Genomic DNA, 21,032 nt, shown 5'->3' with positions numbered 1-21,032 from the left:
GAAAGGGAAAAACTTCCCACGCACCAAAAACTGAATTACGAACCGTAATTTGATTGTTTTGCTTTAGTTTATCCGAAGGGGGGACTTAAGTTCGAGAGGGCAGGGTCCCAAAAACTGTTGATTGTAGTGATTAACCGGCCAGGAGCTGTGACAGAGATTTTTACCAAATTACAGGGCTCTATGGAAATTGCATGTTTTGACTTTTGGGCGGAACGCAGCACGACACGCGTCGATATTTGTTCGACGCCGCCCCATCCCAACAGCAATTATCTCCCGCAGCTGAGCCGACTTAGCCAAGTCACTTGGAAAGTTCTCAGACTGACCGCAAGTCAAACTTCCCGCCAGCGTAATGAAGTGAGCGAAACCCGAAACAATTGAGCAAAGTTCTTCCCTACTTCAGCAATTCGATTGATGCACAGTGGAAAAATTAAGAAATTTAATAACTGAATTTTGGCATTTTTCTCATCAGAATACTTGTAATTTGGGTAGACAGCATGGTCACACTGGCCTCCGCTGCTTAAAATAGTGCGACCAAGTTTAATACTAATCAAAACAAGCAAAATTCCTAAAGACCTCCACTTCTTTCTAACGCCTTACTCTCAGTGTAAACTTTGATGGTCTTGGTCGTAACTTTTTTTATGACTCACTTGGCCCTAGAAATTTGCGGTTTTTGTCTCGGCCGCCCATCTACACTTGCGCTCACCCAATTGTCGCTGCTCCACTCCAGATATCATCAAAAATTTAGCAAGACGAGCGGGCGGAGAGGGCATTAAATAAATAATTTAGCTCCCCGGCAGGTAAACGAAAATTGTTTCTTGATCATTTTAATGCACCCAAAGGGCCGCTCCCCCCGAAAAAGAGAAAAAAAGTTTTCACGATGAGGGAGCATTACGTGACGTGGAAATGGAATTGGGGTTAGATGGGTGAACCCCCTCGTTTCGCTTTCATTAATATTAAAAGCCGTCCCCAGCTTGGACGCCCATCATTTGAATAAAAAGCGATATTTGTTAATAATTGTCGCAGGACATGCGAATGGAATTCGATAGCTTAATTTAGTGGAGCGGGGACCGTTGGCTAATTGAAAATGTAATTAAGGCACGCATCGATGGCTGGATCCCATCATTCTGCTCAAGGAGCACGCCAGGCATTTTGGCCAACACTCGGGCGTGTTCCAAGCTCTCAGCTCCCAGTAATCGGAGACACCTTCACAGGGCCCAAAGGCCGCCAAAAAAAGCAGAAATAATATTGAAAAAATGAAACAGAACCCTGGCAAAGTGTGCGGCAAGTGTGAAAGATGCGAGCAAGTCCAGAAGACTTTGGCCCAGACCGTCAAGCCTATCGAATTTCACTGGCCTGTTGTTTTTTTCTCTCTCTTTCTTTCTCTTGGCCAACTCCGTTTTTTATGGCCATTTCATTTGATTTCGGCTGGCTAATTAAATAGTTTCATTTTGGCCGGCGGTCAGTCTAAAGTCGTTGTGCTTTGTCTTTGTTTATAAGCCATAAAAGCAACGACAATTGCTACAATTGCAAGCGCTTGTTCCAGCGGCTTTATCGCGTGCGTTTATGGTGGAAATTGTTTATGCGACTATCAAGAGACACCTTATGGCCCATAAAGTGGAGGGATGGGATTGGTGTTGGTATTGAAGTGTGTTTAAAATGCAGACGGCGTTGTCTAATTATTAATAGATTTGCGGCAATGAGTGTGTTTGAAATGGAAAGTAGGCAAAAAGCAGGAACCAATCCATTGGAACTTGTCCCAGACTAAGCCTAAACTATGGATTATCAGCCCCCATAGCAAAAATATAATCCCCAGTTCAGTTCATTGGCTCCTAACAAATCAAATTTTTGGGGCCATAACAATTATACAAAAACACAAAACAAGCCACAAATTGTCTATAGCAGGGCGCTATTAATATGCGATTTAACAAATATTTAGCGAAAACACATGCAATATGTGCCCCGAATTCGAAATGAATCACAAAGCGGCGACGAAATATATATATTTTATTGTATTCGAAAGTCAAGAATTTTTACGAGCTTGGGAAAATAATAATTTTATGGCTAAAAATTGTAGCTTGCACGTGCACGAAATTAATGCGAAGCGTTTTGTATATTTTCGTTATTAGCAGAATTTAAATTGCTCTTCGATCGATTTCGATCGCGAGGCGACCGCTGAATACCTGGGACGTTGACATTTTTGGTTTCTGCATAAGTTTTTCTCTTCTTTTTTCATTTTTTGTATTATTTTAGCAGCGTTTAATATGCCATCGTTGTCGCTGGCTTGTTGTCCATTGCCGATGACGATGTTGATGATGATGGAGATGGAGACGAGTTGATTCTACTCCTAGTTAGAAGACGGCCAGATCGCCAGAGCCAGTCGCTGCATATTAATTTGATAACTTATATATATATATGTATATCTAGCTATATTTATTTCTGCACACGATGTTGTCTGGTTGGTCTCTTGTTTGGTTTGGTTTTGTATTTTGCTCTAGGCCTAGGCCACGACAATCTTGAACATTTGTTTGTCCACAATATGGCCAGGCCATGGCACTTTTGACAACTTGACAGTCGTGCAGACAGTCTGGGGGACTTGCGGTTAAGGAGGCGGAAGAATCCGAGGTCCGGACAAGACGAAGACGGGCTGACAATGTCTGCCTTTGGCATTGGCCATGGCCATATCGTCTGGCTCATTTAATGGCCAGGCGTGTCAATTTAAAGCGACATTTATAACCAATTTGTAATCAATTCTAACAATCAGCTAACGCATGCCCCCTATCCCCACACTTAGTTACCCCCCTTTCTCACGACTTTATATTGAATTTATTTATTTATATTTTATATAAATTTTGTTATTTATTTACAGCGGCCGCCGAGCTCATCGCTGTCTTATGGCGGCGCAATGAACGATGACGCCCGATCGCCGGGCGCTGGTAGTACTCCCGGTCCACTGTCACAGCAGCCACCTGCCCTAGATACATCAGACCCTGGTAAGTCCCTTTCAAGATCTATAAAAAAAGCAAAGGATTAAGGCATTAGAAAGTAAAACAAAAAGATTATAGGACAGTAGCCTGTATTAGTTTATGATATATTGGAATCCGAGAGTTAGTATCCCTTGATAGTACAGCTTTATAGACTTTCTGACACTCTTATATTTATTATCTTTTAAATCAGCAGAATATCGCATAACTTAAGCTGATTTTAGCCAGTTTCGATCGGCTTAATCCCTATTGAATGTGTTACACACTTCACACCTCTTGAGGCGGCTGTCTCCCTCTTTTGATTATGTTATTTGCCTCAGTTTCAAGTGCCGCCAAAGCTTTTCGAACAAGCTCGCCGCGTAATCGTACAACAACTTGATAAAAGAGTAACAGCAACAACGACAACAACTACAGAAGAGACAACAAGTACGAGCGAACACATGAGCAACCACTTTTCCTAGGGACAGCCCTCAGATCTTCGACTTTTGAGACCCTAGACTGCCTGTCTTGGAGATCGGAACTTGGAACTTGGAGCTTGGAGCTCCGTGGAGCTCTTCACTCCACTCCAAACTCCACTTCAGCCTGCAAAAGAGTTTTATGTGTATTTTTTTTAGTATTTTCCCCACACTCTCGGTGTGGTTGCTTTTTCAATATATTTTTTTTTCGAGTGCGACTGACTTTGCACTTGGCGCTTCTTTTTGAAGATCTCCTGTGTGTGGGGAGGGGTGTTCAGGTGAATTATTTATGGTGATAGGCAAAAATAATATTTTGTTTCTGTATTTTATTTTGTTTTTGTATTTCTACAGAGAGTGCGAGTGCGTTGTTTTCCCCTTTGTTTGTACGGCGGCAGCGAAAAAAACAAAAGCCCTGGCCAAAACAGCACTCGAAAAAGACACTCTGGGGCCACTCGTCGTTTGCTCTCAAAAAAAAAGGGGGAAAAAACGAAGATTGAGTGGGGGGCCCCAAGGTGATAATGCAGTTTCACTGCTAGAAGAATTGGTGCACTGATAAAATAAAGGGAAAATAAATATAATAATTTGGGAGATTTAAATATTACATAATAAATTATTTAAAATATTTATTAAGTTGCCTTCTAAGCTTCCAAATGCATAATATATACTTAAAATAATACTCTATTATCCCCAATTTCGACTATTTTTCGCTGTGTAAATGAAAGAAAAATGGGTTTGAAGAGGGCTCTGAAGAGTAGGAGGCGTTTCGCAGCCAATCCATTGACGTTGACGTCAAATTCGAAAAACTTTAAAGCGCGCCGAACAGCAACTTTAACGATTGTGTGTGAGTTCCACCGATTTGCTTGTATATATATAGACAGAAATATATATATTTTTTATGTGGTCGTGTGTGCGCGCCATTTTGATTGATTTATCTACACGTCGCTTGACTTTGTAGACAAATTAAATTTCGGCATAGTTCAAGTTGTGCACTCCCGAGCACTCAATAGAAATTATCTACAGTTGAATAATTTCTAGCAGGGCGCAAAATTTCCATGTTAATTTTGGACCGCAGCCTTCTTCTTCTTGTTCTTCTTGTTTTCCGAGCGATAAGAAAATGGCAATGTCTGTGGGAAATTTGCGTCGCGTATTTCGGGGCGTAGAAAATAGATATTTTCCACATTTTAAGTAGACAAGGCAACGGAAGGGCGGAATGCGGTTGCCAAAGAATATTCATACATACATATATATATTCTCCAAGCTGCAGAAATTCCACTGCAAAAGAAGAAGCTGCTGCTGCTGGGAAAGGGAATATTTTTCTGTCGTAATTTTATGCACGAATTCGTAAAATGTTATTCAAATGGAAAATGTGATTTTTATCAATTTTGACAGGAATTTCATGCCCCAGCACAAAGAAAAGGGAGGGGAGCTCAGTGCACAAGGATGCCGGGTCCTTAAAATTTCCATGAATTGTGCGAGAGAGAGAGAGAGGGGTCATGGAAGTGTAGGGGAATGCCTGGCCAGACCTTAAAGATATTTCTCGTGTATAATTATTTAGTTGAAAAAACCCTTAAATATGCGATAGATTTCCCTATAAAAACGTAGCAACTCCAACTGACAGCCGCAGGACCCTTTAATTATACCATGCCATCACCCTCATCAACTTCAGCCCGAGTTCAATTATAAAATATACCTCTACTCGTCGTCGGGATGACGAGCTAATGCCGCGTTAAAGAGCCAAAGATACCACAAATTTAAGGCCCAATCTGTTTATTTACACGGCAACTCGTCAAGTGTCGCGCTTAAATGCAAATCAAAACGAGATCAGTCCTGGGGGTCAGGGAAATAAAATTGCTAACGAAAATAAACAGAAACGGCGGGCGGTCGTCGGGGTTCAGCAACCCCTTTTGATTTTCACTGAAAAACCCTAACCTAACCCCTCCCTCCGCCGCCGCTGACATTGATTGAAAATGCTGCGTGACGTAAATTAACTTTCATGGGGGTTGGGTGTTTGGGTGTTTCGAAAAGTGCGTGTTATCCTTTCCGCTCGGGAAGTTCGTCAAGCCGCAAGACCCACACAATTGCCAATTGTTACAGTTTTAAAACATATGATGAGAGAGTATCCTTCGCATCGCAGAGAAGGATGAAAAGAGGGATGTGTGAGGGATGGCAGCTTGTTTTTGTCACTGCGGCATTTAAATCCTACCCGACCTTGTGTGAAGTGCACTTTTATACTTTTATTTTCGTCCCCCCGACTAAGGCGATTATCTTTGTGTTGTTCTAGCTTATTTACATTGATGAAATGAATGTTTTACAGCCAACAAGAGGAATAACAATAACAGGAAGCTCTAACTCTGTTTTGTTATCTTACCACGCACAATTAGACAATTTCCATTTGGGTTTTCCCCTCAGAGCTCAGTTGACAGTTTTTCTCAGGCATTTCAACTCAGTCCAGTCAGTCGCCTTGGGAGTTTTCTCTGTCTTTTGTGATGTGAAAGCATTTTCCTCACTTTTGGTTCACTCACTCCTCCCTCTTTTAATTCTATTGTCTTTGTTTTGGTTTGGGAAAGGAAGTGCGGTTTCCCTAAATTCTTCATGCAAATTTTCTAGGGGAATTAGTGGACTATTTTATTCCTGAGAAATCGATGGCATATTAAAACCCCTCTTCAAAAAATTGTAGCCTCCCTCTTAATACTTATATGACATCCAATCATAATTCACACCTCACCCGTATCTGGTGATCCATCTTTTTATCGTTCCCACAACTTTTTAACTCTTTTGTCAAAACGCTGACACGAATTTCCCAAAGCAGACAGACGATCGGCACACAGAAAAATGAAATTAAAATTTTACGCATTAACGAGAACGAAGAAAAAAACCTTTTCAAAGGGCTGCCAGAAATTGCCCATATCTGTTCGGGGTTATCTCTTTGGAATAGGAATACGAATCGGAATAGGAATCCCTAACCCCTAGAATCCAGGGAAAACGTGCCAGACCAGCTGCTGCACGTTTGGGATTCCGCTCGGGTTGATTCGCACTCGCAGTCGTAAAAATTGAAACAGAAATGCGATGTTTCATAATGAGGAGTGGGAAAAAAACTCAGGGACCAGGGACCAACGAGAGCTTATGTAACATTACGTCAAACGGCACAAAAGGCAATACATCTTCATCCCCTAAAAAGCGAACTGAACGACTGACGGGACTTGTTCTTATTTTACAATGAAAATTTACGAACTGACTGTTGCTTTTTTTGTTCGGGGGTACGCATTATCATATTTCTGGACCGACACGCCAATGAATAGAATGCGCATCGAATTTCCCGGCAGTCAGGACGCAGGATCTTCCCGGGCTAACCCTCACATCAACGGAATCATCAACACCAGCATTGGGAGTTTCCGAATTTTTTTTTTATTTTTTCCAAACATTTTCTGGTAGGATGAGGCGGAAGGTCGCCGGGAGTTGACAAACAAGCAACACCAAAAAGTCTGCCGAGGGTAGCTTAATACAAAGACTCCCAGAACAAAATGCAAACTTCCGTGCCGTCTCTTTCGCACGCGCGGCATATACCCGTCTCTTTCGCTGCGAATCGCGTTTCATGGGTGGTCGCTTTTGACTTGAAATTTGTCTAGCTTTACACTTATCGCCATAATATAGTTATGGATCTGCCACACTGGCGGTCGCATAAATTAGACACAGCCGGACGAACACTCAGGCCATCAAAGTGATAAGCCTGCGAGAGAGATGGCAAGTGCGGCTAAGAAAGAGACAGCGAGATGGAGAGATAAGTATTAATTTCTGTCCCTGCTTTAACCTCAGTGCTATTCATTCTCAAGAAAACATTAAAAATCATGTACTCCCGACTTTTATTATTCATTATATTCGCATTCATTTCGATGTCTGTCTTTGTGTTGAATTGCATCCGCGAAAGAGACGGGCATACGGGGAACGAGAAAGAGATGGCACCACGATGGTGGCGTGCCATTAATAGAGCTATTAAGTGCCGTATGCTGCTGATGACAGTGGCGGAGCTTATCAAGCTGCCAGTTTTGCAGTTTTGCAGTTTAAAACTGCATTTCTCAACACACAAATCACAAATCACTGCGCGGCATGCAATCTCTCACACAAATCATTTCATTTTTGCCCGGCGAAGCCAAGTGTCATTAGCGTCACACGTCCCGATCCCAATCCCGATCTGACATATCCCCCTCCTCGAGCCAAGTGTTTATTAGTATGGAGGCATTTATCAGCAATTATAATTATACGGCTCTCTCTCGCCGCTCAAGTGTGTTTATGTGAGTGCTCTGTGAGCCCTGACGACCTCTCATTTTCGCTGAAACCAGAATCAATGACATACGCCGGAGATAGCAACGAAATCCGTGGGGAACACGCTAAAAAATCGGATCATCTCTATGCGGAAAGTATCATGCTTAAGATTTGCAAAAAAATCTTAAAGATATTCTCTAGGAAATTGTTAAATTATATGTTTAAGATGATAATAATAAGAAACCATCTAAAATCCTTTTAGATTTCTTTTAATATTTTTGATATTAAACTTTTTTAAATCCTTATGAGTTCCTTTTAATGGAATTCCGTTCAGTGGACATGTTTTCACCGACTGCACTGTATGCTAAATGCTTTTTAAATGCCCGTCCAGGCAAATTAAGCATCTCATGTTTTGGGCAGGCTTACCGACAACCTCTCGACCAGCCACGCCCACATTATCCACAGCCCCCTTAAAGAGAGCTGCTTTCCGTTTTGTTCGCTTCGAAAACAAAGGCACAGAAACAGCTAAGATATTACAGGGAGAGAAAATATTAAAGAAAATTCAATAGTAAAAAAATTAGAAACTATACAACTAATTCTTAAAAAAAAATAGTTTTTTGTGATTTAACAAAATAGATCCGTGGTATTTTCAATTTTCAATGCAATTTTTGAGCTACTTTTTACCTTGTATATTTTCTATTTCTGTGTAGAACTTCAGCCTGCGCCCACTGACCGCAGTGGGCGTGGCAGCAGCCCCTCCCCAATCACCTTCCGCCCCCTTTGCCTGGGCAAACATTCAATGACAAATTATGCGCCTTGTGGCTGAGTGATGGGCGTGGTAGGTCGGTGGTTCTGTGTTCACCTGACCAACTTGCCTCACTGCTTCGTTTTGTTTTGTTATGCCACCTACTAACTTAACTTAACTAACGAACCACCCTGCCCCTTCTACCTAAACCCAAAAAAAAAGAACCGCCCACCTGGTTGGAGCGTGTCGAGGGCGTTTGTGTGGAAATTTTGACATTTTGTAATGCGTTCTTCCACTGCCCTCGAAAAACAAGAAATTATCTAGCGTCAACAGGAGGAAAATTGTACCAGAAAATGGTAAAGAAATTTGTGTAGAAAATTGACGGTAAATATACGTATATTTATATACACATTTTCTGGGCCCAGCGGTATGGAAATTGTAGGTTAGCCTGCCCTAATGATAAACGACATTAGCAAAACGGAGGAAAATGAGAGGGAAAATGCGAGTCAAGCGATGCAAATGGGCTGATAAAAGTGTTGAGATCACGAGGGCAAGAACCGAAAGATGATCATTGAACTGTCTGCAATTTTGAGTCATTTTCATTTCCATTTTCTCGGGCAATTGTCTCCAGTCCGCGAAATAAAATAAGAAAGCAGCACAAAGAAGGCGAAATGCGGAATTTCTGGGGCTTGTAAGGCCCAGCACACAAGACAACACCCACTGAAACGGAGATGTATACACACATGTGTGTCTTGTGCTAAATTTAAACAACTTTTTCGCCCCGTCCATATAACGAATGCTTTCAATGGAAAAATATCTTTTGTAGCGCCAAATGGCGCCGTGGCACAAAAGTTCCATTTTCGCCTGGCATTTTCGTACTTATACTTTTGTTTTTTTTTTGTTGCAAAACCATTCGTTTGCTGGCTCTTCAAATATTCATTGAGTTTGACTAAAAGGCAACGGGCAACCCACTGCCATTTCATTAGCTCTCGGTGAAGTTGGCCCAAAAAAAGTAAGAAACATATGGAGCAGACAGCCGGAGAAATGGGGAGCGAACCGGAGCTCCTCTTCACATTTAAATGCGCACATAATTTCTAATTTGTGCGTCTAATTTATGGGCTCCGAGTGGCAGCGAGAGACCCCAAAAACTTAGCACAACAAACTTGCCAATTTAACGGGCGCCCAACCAGAAAAAAAGTGAAGTAAAATAAAAGAAAAGCGAGTAGAGCGAACTGAACTGAAGTGAAAGCGGTCGGTAAAAAGTTTTCCTCATTTCGCACTTGTACGCCCAGAAATAAGAAATAAATAAAGCCATTTCTTCTAATATACAAAAAGCCTCGAATGAGAAAATTACTTTTTTATAAGGAGGGAAACCCACAGAACGGCACAGCCGCCCTCATTTGGGCAGGGAAAAGGAAAGGAAAAAGGGAAAGTAACCACCACCCCCAACCCACAAGGCCACACCTTGATGGAACAGGGTGGGTGGGATGTACAAGTACATTGCCAAACATTGCCTAATTTGGAATTGCCTATGAAATGTGCATTAGAATAACTAGAATCTACTACCAAAGTGTCACCCTTCGGAAAAAGAAAAAAAAAAAAAAAAGAAACCCCCCAAAAAGGTGTGTAATAAAAATAAATGTCTGTCGTTTGTTTATATCAAAGAAGGCGGCAATTTCTTGGCCGGAAAAGTTGCGTATTACTTTCCATCTTAGAGCCTGCGAAGCGAGAAAAAACCCTTTGCAAACACCTGGTGTGGTCCAAACTAAAACTAGAAAAAACAGGGGGAGTGAAACACGCACATTGATTGCTCAAAGGGCAAAAAAAATCGAACTAAATTTTACGACATAAACATAAATTTTATGACAGCCCAGAAAGATGTAAACGCCCGAGTCGGGAAACCGGGAAAAGGAAATCAATTTTATGCGCTCTGGCCAGAAGTAAGAACAACAAATATTGGTGGGGGCCCCATCAAAGCTTCGGAGCGCAGAGATCTATAAAATCTATGTGAGAACTATTAAAAAGTCGTAAAAAGAAAAACTATGAAGGGGTGATGAGGAGTTGGGGTCTTTCCACTCTTTCGTCTGTCGGTTTTTGTGGGTGAGTGTTGTGTGTTGGCCTTTGGCTGTCGTAAAGTCGCCAATGGAGATTTATTTCTGGCTTATCGCCTGGGAAATGGCGTTAAAACAATCGGACCGAGCGGCATTAATAATGCCATTACAAGTGTAATGTAATAATTGTCCTTGGTCATCAAGGCAGGCAGGCCTCTGTGCAATTAGGTCGCCTCGAGTTCCAATGCATTATATGGGTAAATATATATTTTCCTTCTTTTTTTCGGGCCCTAATGTAAACGCATTTAAACGCAATTACTTTTCACCCAACGTATGTGCGTTTGTTTTGTCTGCTCTGTGCTGTGCTGTACTGGTCAACACGTACCAAAGCCATTTCTGTGGCTCTTCGGCTGATGATGATGATTGCCGTCGTCGCTTCGAGTGTCGTCATAAAGATCTTTTATCAAAACGTTAATGGATTGACTCATACAAAGCACTCTCTATCTCTTTCTGCACGGGAAAAAATAATTAAAAAGGGTCTTTATGGTATAAACTATTGTCTATAAGTCAAAATTGATTTTAGGATCTATAAAACTAAATTGTAATATTATTTAAAATCAATTTGATTAAGAGAAAAAGTTATAGAGCTTATAGGGACAACATTTAAGATTAACTGAAATTAATTAGAATTTTTTCAAGTGTAATCTTGCGTGCACTTTTGTGGGCATAGGGTTTACACGTGTCTGTGTTGGCCGAGTTTTTGGGACAATTGCAGCGGCCTCGGGTCTTTGGGCTCGTGTGTAATATGTAATGGGAAGTTAATGAAATGCTTCACATTTCCACCGATACCCGCCCCTCTTCTTATCTGCGTTGAAACTGTTATTAATTATAGGCGCACCCTAATTTGCTGCTAGTCCGGGTATCATTTGGCGTCCCCAAAGTCGTCAGAAAGTGCTGAAAGCCTATATTAATTGCATTTTAATGAAACGGCATAAGGAACAACTTGGCCGGCCCCGGGGTAAACCCTTTTATTTATTTTTTCTAGGGAATCTAGAATCTAGATCCCATAATAAGATCCTAACGGCTGTTAATGATATGGTAAATGCCCCGGGTCCTTGGAGAGTTTCGCTGGCGGAATTATTGTTAAAAAGATTAACCGGCCTTCAAATGACACTTTGTCTATCCCCGTTTGGATTTTATTGGTCGGACCACAAATGAAATTAAATATTCGCAGCGGTGCAGCGGCAGCGAAAAAAAATGAATTAAAAAAATGTGAGGCTCTGCGGTTGGCGCATTTGTTGTTTTCATTGCATTATCAGGCGCCATGACAAGAAAAAATACACGAAAAAAGGCAGCAAATAAATAAAACATGCATGCGGAGAGGCTTATATAGCACATCTGTCTCTCTGTGTGTGTAGGTGCATTGTTGCTGATAAAAAATTCATTAATTCATATACAAAATGCAATTAAGCGCAGTGGCTGCCACAATAAAAGCACGAAATCAGTGATGACCAACTAAAAAAATGGAGAGCAGAAAAGTGGAAGCATTGAACTGTCGATAGTTTCGATACCCTCGTTGATTGGTATTTATTTATTTGAATTAACTAAGCTATTAAGTACACCAAATAGTATAACTAATATCAAAATAATTAGGAAATTAAATGTGTTTTAAATATTTGATTTTTTCAAAACCTTTATATTTCACTCAGTATAGAAATACCTTACACTATTCCAGGGTATCACAGAGAAAAGTGCTGCATAAATAAAATAGTAGGTGGTGGTGGATAACAGCAAACGCAGCAGTTAAATTAACAAATTGCATGCATATTTTAATAAAATAAATATTTTAATAAGATTAAACTATAATGCAGCCAAATGTCAAAGCCGCGCGCTGCAAATTCCCCAGCGGATAACAGAAAAAGAAATTTGAATAAAAAACTGATTGCTCTGTTTTATACATATAATTTCCCTGTTTTTTTTTTTGCATGCTGCTATTTAATTTATGCGGTTTTCAATTACCCTTTTGATATGAATTAATGACCGCATACAATGCATAATCCTGGGGCAGCATATCGCACACACTCCGCTCTGCTCGCATAATTTAATTAAACATTTTGTGGCAGGTGGGCGGTGGGTGGTGGGTGTTGTTTTGTAGGTGGGCTATCATGTTGCACTTGTCTCTCTATCCACAAGATCCCCTTCCATTCGCCTTTCTTTTTGCCCAATAGCTTTGTGTTGCATGTTGCTGCTGCAACATTCCTGCTGCAACAACTGCGCCAAGAGCAACAACATTCTTTTCTTGCTCGCTGGGGCAGCAAAATTTCATGCCTGTGTAAACTATTTGTCGACAATTTTGTCTGCTACAAAAGTCCGCATGCCACAAGGCCAGACTATAGAGACTATAGAGACCCGGGCTTCGAATCGAGAGGAAAATGAAAATCGAATGGATGGAGCCGAAGACCGAAGACTGAAAGACCAAAGCGTTGAAGCGCGCGCCGCCGGCACGAACACGCTCAGCCTTTTGGCTCTGGCCAATTGCCGCTCTAATGACTCCGCTCCAGAGTGGGCAAAACTCCTGCCAAACTCCCTGCCAATCAAGTGCAACTTTCGAGGCACATGCAAAGTACATAAACAATGATGCAAATCAATGGGTGCACTCAGGAAAAAATATTTTAAAAATATTTAATACACCTTTAACATGCGAACGATCATCAATGAATACTTTAGGGAAGTTTTAGTTATTAAAGTTATATCTTAATAACGTCGAAAAACTTTATAAGCTAATAAGAATTAAACTTACAATTCTCAGATAAACTCTTTAAAATAAAAATCTTTAGCTATTGGTTACTTAATGACAAAAAATATTTAATATGATTTTCTTCTACATCTTATTCATTTTTATGTTGAACAAAAAATTAATGAACAAAAGTGAATTGTACAGAAGTAAGATGAATGGCTATTTCATTTTCGCTTCAAACATTTTTGAATATTTCTGTTTTTTTTTCTCACTGTAATACTATCAGTCTAGAGGCAAGGATTCGGCGGAGGTTACCCTCCTTATCGGCAATGAAAAGTTTGGCGCGTTTAAAGTAAGTTTACGTGTAGCACGGCAAAGTGCATTGATAAGGAGCGTTCCCCTTTTTGCCCTCATCGCCTGAACCCCGCCCCTGGCCTTTCTTTGCCTTTTGCTGATTAGTCGATCAATGTTCGGTCTGAACGGAATCAAGCTTTTAAATATGCAAAAAGGAGAGGTAAAAAAAGTAAAAAAAATAATAATATACATACGGCATTAAGAGCTCTTAAGAGCAGCGACTTCGAACCAGTTTTTGGACCCTCTGCCTGCCCTTTTCTTTTGCCCCAACTCCTTTTGGCCAACGCCATTATGGCTCATTATCGCCCCGAGCAACTCAACATCTTACATTATGCTGATGAGTTTTTTGGCCATTCTAATAGGAAAAGGCCTCGGCTAATTTATAAAATATCTAGGGAGAAAAAATACAAAGCAGAGTAAAAACCAAAGAAGAAAAAGGGAAAAGCACCACCGCCTCTTAGGTGGTTTGTTCATTAAACGACTGCCACGCCCACCAATGGCTGTTCATTAATTGTTGACAATGATTACCTGGCCAACAGAAGACGAAGACGAAAAACAACGAAACGAAACGAATCGAAATGAAATGAAATAAAATGAAACTAAGGCAAAAAAACAGAAAAACAAAAAACCCAAGAGTCTCGAGGCGAATGCAATTTCAATTTTCAACGACAGGTGATAAATAAATCGAAACGCAACGAATTGAAAGCAGCAGCGGTGGCATCGGCAATCGATTCGTTGCGTTGCGAATGAAATTGCGCCATATTTGGGCGTTATTTGTGGCCCCGACTTTCCGACTCTTTGAATCTCTGGAGCTCTGAATATCCAGGTGGAAAAGGAAGGGTGGAAGTGGAGGCCTTCTGCCCGCAGGACAGAGGTAGTAAACCAGCAGAGACCAACCCAGAAGACTCCTCCCGAAGACTCCTTTGAAGCCCCGGACTCAAAGTCAAACTCAAAGTCCAATTCGAGACTGAGGCGTTGGCAATGAGCGTCGAAGGCATTTAATTGCCACCGCGGCATTTTGACGTATACGCATCAGGGAGAAACGGAGTAGGGATACACAGAGGAAAATTTTCGCCAGATTTGGGATTAATTTATAAAGAAATGGTCATCCAAACAAACTATTTTACTTATATTACTAATAGAAAAATATTATTTCCTTTTATTTTATATCAAGAAAATTTATATTAGAAAATATTCTATGCTTTTCTCAGAAAAAAAATTTAGTTAATTTTTTACGTTTTAAATTTATGCGATAAGAATATGTATTTATTTCCGGGACTTAAATATTATAAAGTGTTTTTTTTTTTCTCTGCCCGTACCATGAGTGAGACGGAAACAGAGCAAAAGACAGAGACAGGGACAGAGAAGACACAAGAAGACTTTTTCGAAAAGGTGTTTTGTCGCCAGTCCGCCAATGCTACCTCTACCTCCAATTGAGTGCGAATTGGCATTTCATTTGGCGCATTTGGCATTTTCGGGGCGCGTTGATCATTTAGCCGTGTTTAGTGTCCGTCGTTGTTGCGCTTTTTAATTTCGTTTTGTGATCAGCACACAACAAAAAAACGAGAAACAGAGCGACAACAACAAAATGATTTAAGATGTTCGACTGTCAGTGGTGACAACATTGACAGTAAAATTATTTCTACGCGCTGCAGAAGGTTAATTATCGTTGATTTATTTACAACAACAAAGGTAAAAAACAAAAACTCCTGCTGAGTAATAAAAATAAAATTACAAAATTAAACTTACTATCTCTTTACCACAAACGGAAATAGGGAAGAAGTCGTTACGATATCAAGCTTTTAAGGATTAACTCGTTTTGGCTAACAAAAAAATTGCAGCTGTCTTACAGCCTTAAATTATCCATACAATGTCACAAAGAAATCACTTGAAAAAAAGCATTAAAAAACGCATATTTAATAATTTATTGAAATAAAATGCGTGCAAATAAAATGCGGCAAAAAAGATAAAACACGGCAAATTTTAAGAGGGAATAAATGCACCATGACAGCCATAAATAATTAACAATACAAAAAGAGATGAAACGGCAGAAGAGGATTCTGCGTTAATTTGCATTTTTGTTTTATGATAACAAAAGCGAAAAAAATAAGCGAAAAAGTTGAACAATTTCAGCAGGAACAAACATGGCAAACCGCAGGCAAAATTAAAACACGGGCACAATGTAAAAATATTAAATTAACATTAACAGGGAAATGAAAGCGGTTAGCGTGGGTGTGTGCGCTTGTCAAAGTGAATTTAAAATAATTATTGTACATTATGCGCCGCAATGCGTATTAAATTAAATGCTGCACAATAATAAAATTAATCAAGCACCAAAGCGCAAAAAAAATTATGTGTATGCGTATAGAATAAAACGAGGCAGGAAAACCAAAAATTGCAGAAAGGTAGCCAAACAAAAGCCAAACAAAAACACGGACAAAAACTATATCGTTCAATAACAGCAACAATAAAACGCATGTAATTAAGCGTTTTAATGCTTCATTTATGAAAACAAAAAATGGGCAGAAGTGTGGGCAAACATGAACAGGGAAAATATGTGCATTTTTAAATCCCCACATTAAAAATTGTATATCTGTGGGAAATGTTTACTGATTTCGGTTTACATTAGAAGACAAACAAGATGATCTAATGATTTTAGTTTAAGTTAGAAAATTACATAAACTTACTTTGATTTTGATATAGCATATATGCCAAGGGTAAAAAATATACCTTTACTATTGCAAAGCTTAGTGGTTAATCACAAATTGCCAATTATTTATAATTATTGTAATGACAGCTTTAATTGAAATTAATTCACTTTTCCCTCGTTCTCTTCTCGTTGCAGATGGTAAGTTCTTATCATCACTCAATCCTTCAGAACTAACATATGATGGTAAGTCACATTCCACATTAAGCCATTTAACACATCTATATAGAGTAGATTGATAGTCTGTAAGCTTAAGATACATAGTAACTCGGTAGATCTGAAGTGAAACACGTGCTGTCCCTTCGGTTCGCACATCAATCAAAGTTTGGCCGATGGCCAAGGGCATCATCGATATAGGATCGCTTTGGGGTTTAGGGTTCGGGGCTTGGGGTTCCTGTGTTCTTTGATGTCTGTCACTAATCCTGTTCGCGATCACGTTCCTGCCCGATCCACGCCCACTTTGCTCACGGCTGCGGCTTCCTGTTTCTGCGATCTTTTAAAATGAGAAATTTCTTTTTAATTTAGACTTAAACAGACTGCGACTGGAGTGGGTTCGTTTGGATCGTATCGGAACCGGGACAGCTGATAAAAAATCATTATAAAGTTAAATTTTAATTAAAAACTACAATCGATTAAAGGGCGAGGAGGTATAGGGACGAAATACTGTCTGCGGCTCATAAATTGAACATCGGCGGTCTCCGGAGCTTTCAACGTGCATGTGGGCCACGCCCACTGAAAAAAAGGGGGATATAAAAAACAACAGCCGACAGATGATGATGATGAACTTGTGCCAATTTTTGCGCTGCGAAAATCAGTGGCAGTTTTGATGATGTCCGAGGGCCGATAGTCGCCGGCATTACGGCATTATATAAGCGCATTTCGCTTTCATTAATGAACATGAGGCAAAAACGAATGGACGAGCGACCGGCACGTGAATTGAAATTTGATTTATGATCGGCGAGCGGCCCTCCATGTGGGGCTTTTCTTTCCCTGTTCTGTATTTTGTATTCTTTTTTTTGTGTTTTCTTCTTGCTTTTCCCTTTGCCGGCTAAGCAGCCTCCTCTGGGTCGTAAAATCCCCAGCTCAGGATGCAGTTTTCCCCGTCTTTATGATGCGTTAAATTGAGGAATGGCGTGCCAGAGCATTTAAATCGTTAAATGGCAAGTGTAGGACCGCTCGAAGTAACTTGCATTCAATTGTTTTTCCTGCACCGAAAAAAATTCGTTTTATTGTTTATTGATAACTAAAGAAATAACTTAAAAACGTCAATGTAAATGTAAAATTTTAAATATATGCCTAACCACTTGCATTTAATTTATTAATTTCAATATTAAATTGATTTGGAATTTTTGTTTTTCAAATAAAAATTTTTAAAATGGTTTTAACTGACTCCAATTAAAGTAATTTTAATATTTCTGGAGGTATTTTAGATCTTGAAATGGGTGTATTTTTATTCTGACCGTTTATTATGATAAATATCCTAAAATATCTTTAATAATTACTTTTGAACCTTTGCTAAGTAAACCGATTTACCAAGTTTTTCGCTGCATGAATTCAAGTTCCAAGAGACCCAGTAACCTACAAAAAGAGCTTTTATTTTAGGCTGGCCGAAAAGGAGAGCAGCCGAACAATATGCCAAAAGTGTAATTTGTATTATTTTGCTTGGGCTCGCCGGTAAGGCTGGTGGGCGGTAGGGGCGAGGGCGTGGCTTGGGGGCGGTTGCAGACAGCCGTGGGCCATGGCCAAGAACCCAGAAAGAGAGGGAGATAGAGAGACAGCGAGCGTTTAAGCACAACTTTAAATAATCGTCTGTCAGAACTGTCAAACAAGCCGGCAAGCGCTAGAATTAATGGCACACACACACACTCATGCCTTTCGAAGCTGAGATATTGTGGGAGTGCGAGCGAGAGGGGCTGCGGCGACCGAGGGAGACAGCTGCAATTTGTTTAACCCTGCGCAGGCGCAAAGCGTCCGTTGAACCTGCAGTCCGCTGTATTTGTGTATGTGGAGCACAAGTTGAATTATTGTTTCAGCCGCTTTATTTTTTATTTTTCGCTTTTAGCGCAGTCGCAGCGAGTTAAAAACAATGCCATTGCCATGGCGGTACTTTATCAAAATGCCCCGTCTCTTTCACTTCAGGGTATGGCCCTCTCTTTCACTTCAGTGTATGACCCTCTCATTCGGCATGTGTGTGTGCGTTTGTGTGTGTAAAATTAATGTTGTTGCGCCGCAGCGGGCGAACTTTCAACTGTTGCTGCTGCTGCTGCTGGCTCAAGATGAAAAATTATTGCTTTTAATTTATTGCATAAACAAAGGCTACGCCATCGGAATAAAAATGTCTGTCTGTGTTTGTGTCTGTGTGTAACGGTTCTCAAGGTCATGGGCGAAAGAGACAGCAACTGGGGGCTTTCCCCGGCTTCGCTGCCAACTGTCAAAAATGATTTAGTAGTTCAAAGCCGCGTTTTGCGTCTGCTGCAAAAGTGCGAAAAATATATACGTGTGTTGGTGAGGGCAGCGAACGTCCGACAGCAGCTGTCAAATGCAAATACAGCAGCAATATCGCCTCCTCGCAGCAACACTCGCACATTTTGACAACAAATTTTGACAGTTTAGCAAAGGTCATACAGAAAGTAAAAGTTGACAGGCCTAGAGGTGTGTGTGGTATGGTCAGAACAGAAAACAGGAAAAAAACCAGAAGGGGGTGTGTGAGTATTTGATAGATTGACATCATCATTCGGCCTTTCATTCACTTGTCAGGAGCACAACACACAACACACAGCACAGCAGTTAGCTGCGAAACTCAACTGAAAACATTAGTTTTTTATAGTTCATTGAGCCACCGAAAAAAGCGAGAGCGAATCATTGACAGCCGGGCCAACACAATAAACAATAATAAACTGACAAATCAAAATCAAAAACAAACCAAATTAGCTTTATGACTAGCTGAAGTCCGAAGTGAGGGAACCAACGAAACGAAATGGCAACTGTTGATAGATCATTTGAAATAAAATACAACGCAGACGCGTCGTGATTTATGGCATTTGATAAATGAGAATTTAATAAATTTTTAGCTTATTTGGATTTTCAGTTTTTAGTGCGGACGGCAATTAAAACGTGTGTGTTTTTGGTCTTTTTTTTGAGCAGACAAATGGTGGCGCTCGTTTCGATAGATTAACGGGGGTCTTAATGTTGTTTGATATGGGCTCTCGAATTTCTTTATTTTCGATTTTATTTGCCTTGCCATCAATTAGCAAAAAGAGCTTTGATTTAAAGCTTGAGCCTTAAATCAAGTTAATGAAAAATATTAGCTTAATTGGCTGTCGAATGAAAATCCCTTCTTTAAGGAATATTACGCCCACCTTTATTTTCTCTGCACCCAGAAAAAAAAATGACCTAAAATGTCAAAAAATGGCCTAGAATTTAGGTAAAATTGGCCTAAAACTGGAGCTAAGTCCTTGAATGGCCTAAAATTTAGGATTCCATGACCTAAAATGTTAGGCCATTAAAGGCCTAAAATGGGGGTAATTTTTGGCCTAGATTTTAGGTAATTGGCTGCCTAAAAATATGAGAAAACCCCTATCCAAAATTTTAGGCCTTCTTTGGCCTAAAAATATGTACTGAAAAATGTATAATATTATAAAGTAAATACAGAAAAGTTTATAGCTAACTCGAGGTCAATGTCGGCTTAGTCTTCAAGAAGTCGTCATTATCGTCGTCATTACCAACACACAAAAAGGAGCGAGGAGGCTTCACTGTTCAGCAGTGAAATCGCTGTCTTGGTCGACGATCGAAGTGGGTTACCATGCAAGCCGCGCTATAACTGGTTGGGAATTATAGCGTCGCCAAAACGGTATCAGAGTTCCGTGCAAATTTATTTAGGTAAAAGGCATTAATTTTAAGGCCCACGCTGACCTAAAATTTTAGGCTATACGGGACCTAAATAGTAGGGCAAATATACCAAAAATTTAAATTTTTAGGCAGTACATGACCTAAAAAGGAACTTTTAGTCCATTTAAAATGTTTTAGGCTATGCATGACCTAAAATGTTGTCCATCATTTTTCTGGGTGTGTGGAAACAAATTGCTTGCGTCATTACTTTCCCCAAATTGAATACCCAAACCGTTTAAGTCACTTTCTTTGATGCTCTCTGGCTCATCATAATTCCTCGACAGTCACCGAAAGTTCTTTGGCAACCAGACACAACCCACATAAATCCCGAGGAGATCCCGACTCCCACCCACCCAAGTTTGTTGTCCTCGTGAATTATGCATGCAACAAATTGTATAAAAATTTCTGCAACTTTACGTTGTTACGTGCAGAAATTTGGAAATCAAGCGAAGTGAACCCCAGAATTTTTGGCTGGTTGAGCCGGCTCACTTGTCGAGGGTAAAAGAAATAAGAGGCCAAAATGCCGAAAAGGACCAAAGGACTTGAAGGACTCAACTGTAGTCCCTGGTCGCTGGCTTAGCCCGAGTCAACCCCCAAAGGATATGCTCGAATATTTATTTTTTTCTCCACTCCTCTCCGCTCAGCGTTTACAAAGTGATTACTTCTGTTTAAAAATTGATGTCTCGATGTTGGACACGTTTTCAATTTCCAACGAAATGGCGCGTGCTGCTCCCTCGCAGCAGAAAAACTTACAGGTGCCCGGATCCATTTCCCATCGAAACTGCGAAGAGGAAACTCGGCTCAAAATTGTCAAAAGAAATTCCTTAAATGACTTTGTCAAGTCGTTAAAAGCG

General features: G+C 40.3%; 1 protein-coding gene across 1 annotated transcript in view; it reads left to right on the top strand.

The window, feature by feature from the left end:
• The window catches only part of hth (Meis homeobox homothorax), a 106,968-nt gene that overhangs the window by 49,741 nt on the left and 36,195 nt on the right, over nucleotides 1-21,032 (top strand). The window contains exons 7-8 of the mRNA XM_017145729.3: nucleotides 2,867-2,990; nucleotides 16,429-16,476. Of these exons, the coding sequence (XP_017001218.1) occupies nucleotides 2,867-2,990; nucleotides 16,429-16,476 (172 nt within the window). The remainder of the gene's footprint in view (nucleotides 1-2,866; nucleotides 2,991-16,428; nucleotides 16,477-21,032) is intronic.

Source organism: Drosophila takahashii, chromosome 3R (genome assembly GCF_030179915.1).
Source record: "Drosophila takahashii strain IR98-3 E-12201 chromosome 3R, DtakHiC1v2, whole genome shotgun sequence".
In the NCBI taxonomy this organism is placed as follows: domain Eukaryota; kingdom Metazoa; phylum Arthropoda; class Insecta; order Diptera; family Drosophilidae; genus Drosophila; species Drosophila takahashii.
Note: the sequence above shows the minus strand (reverse complement) of the source record. Positions and strands in the feature narration are given on the sequence as shown.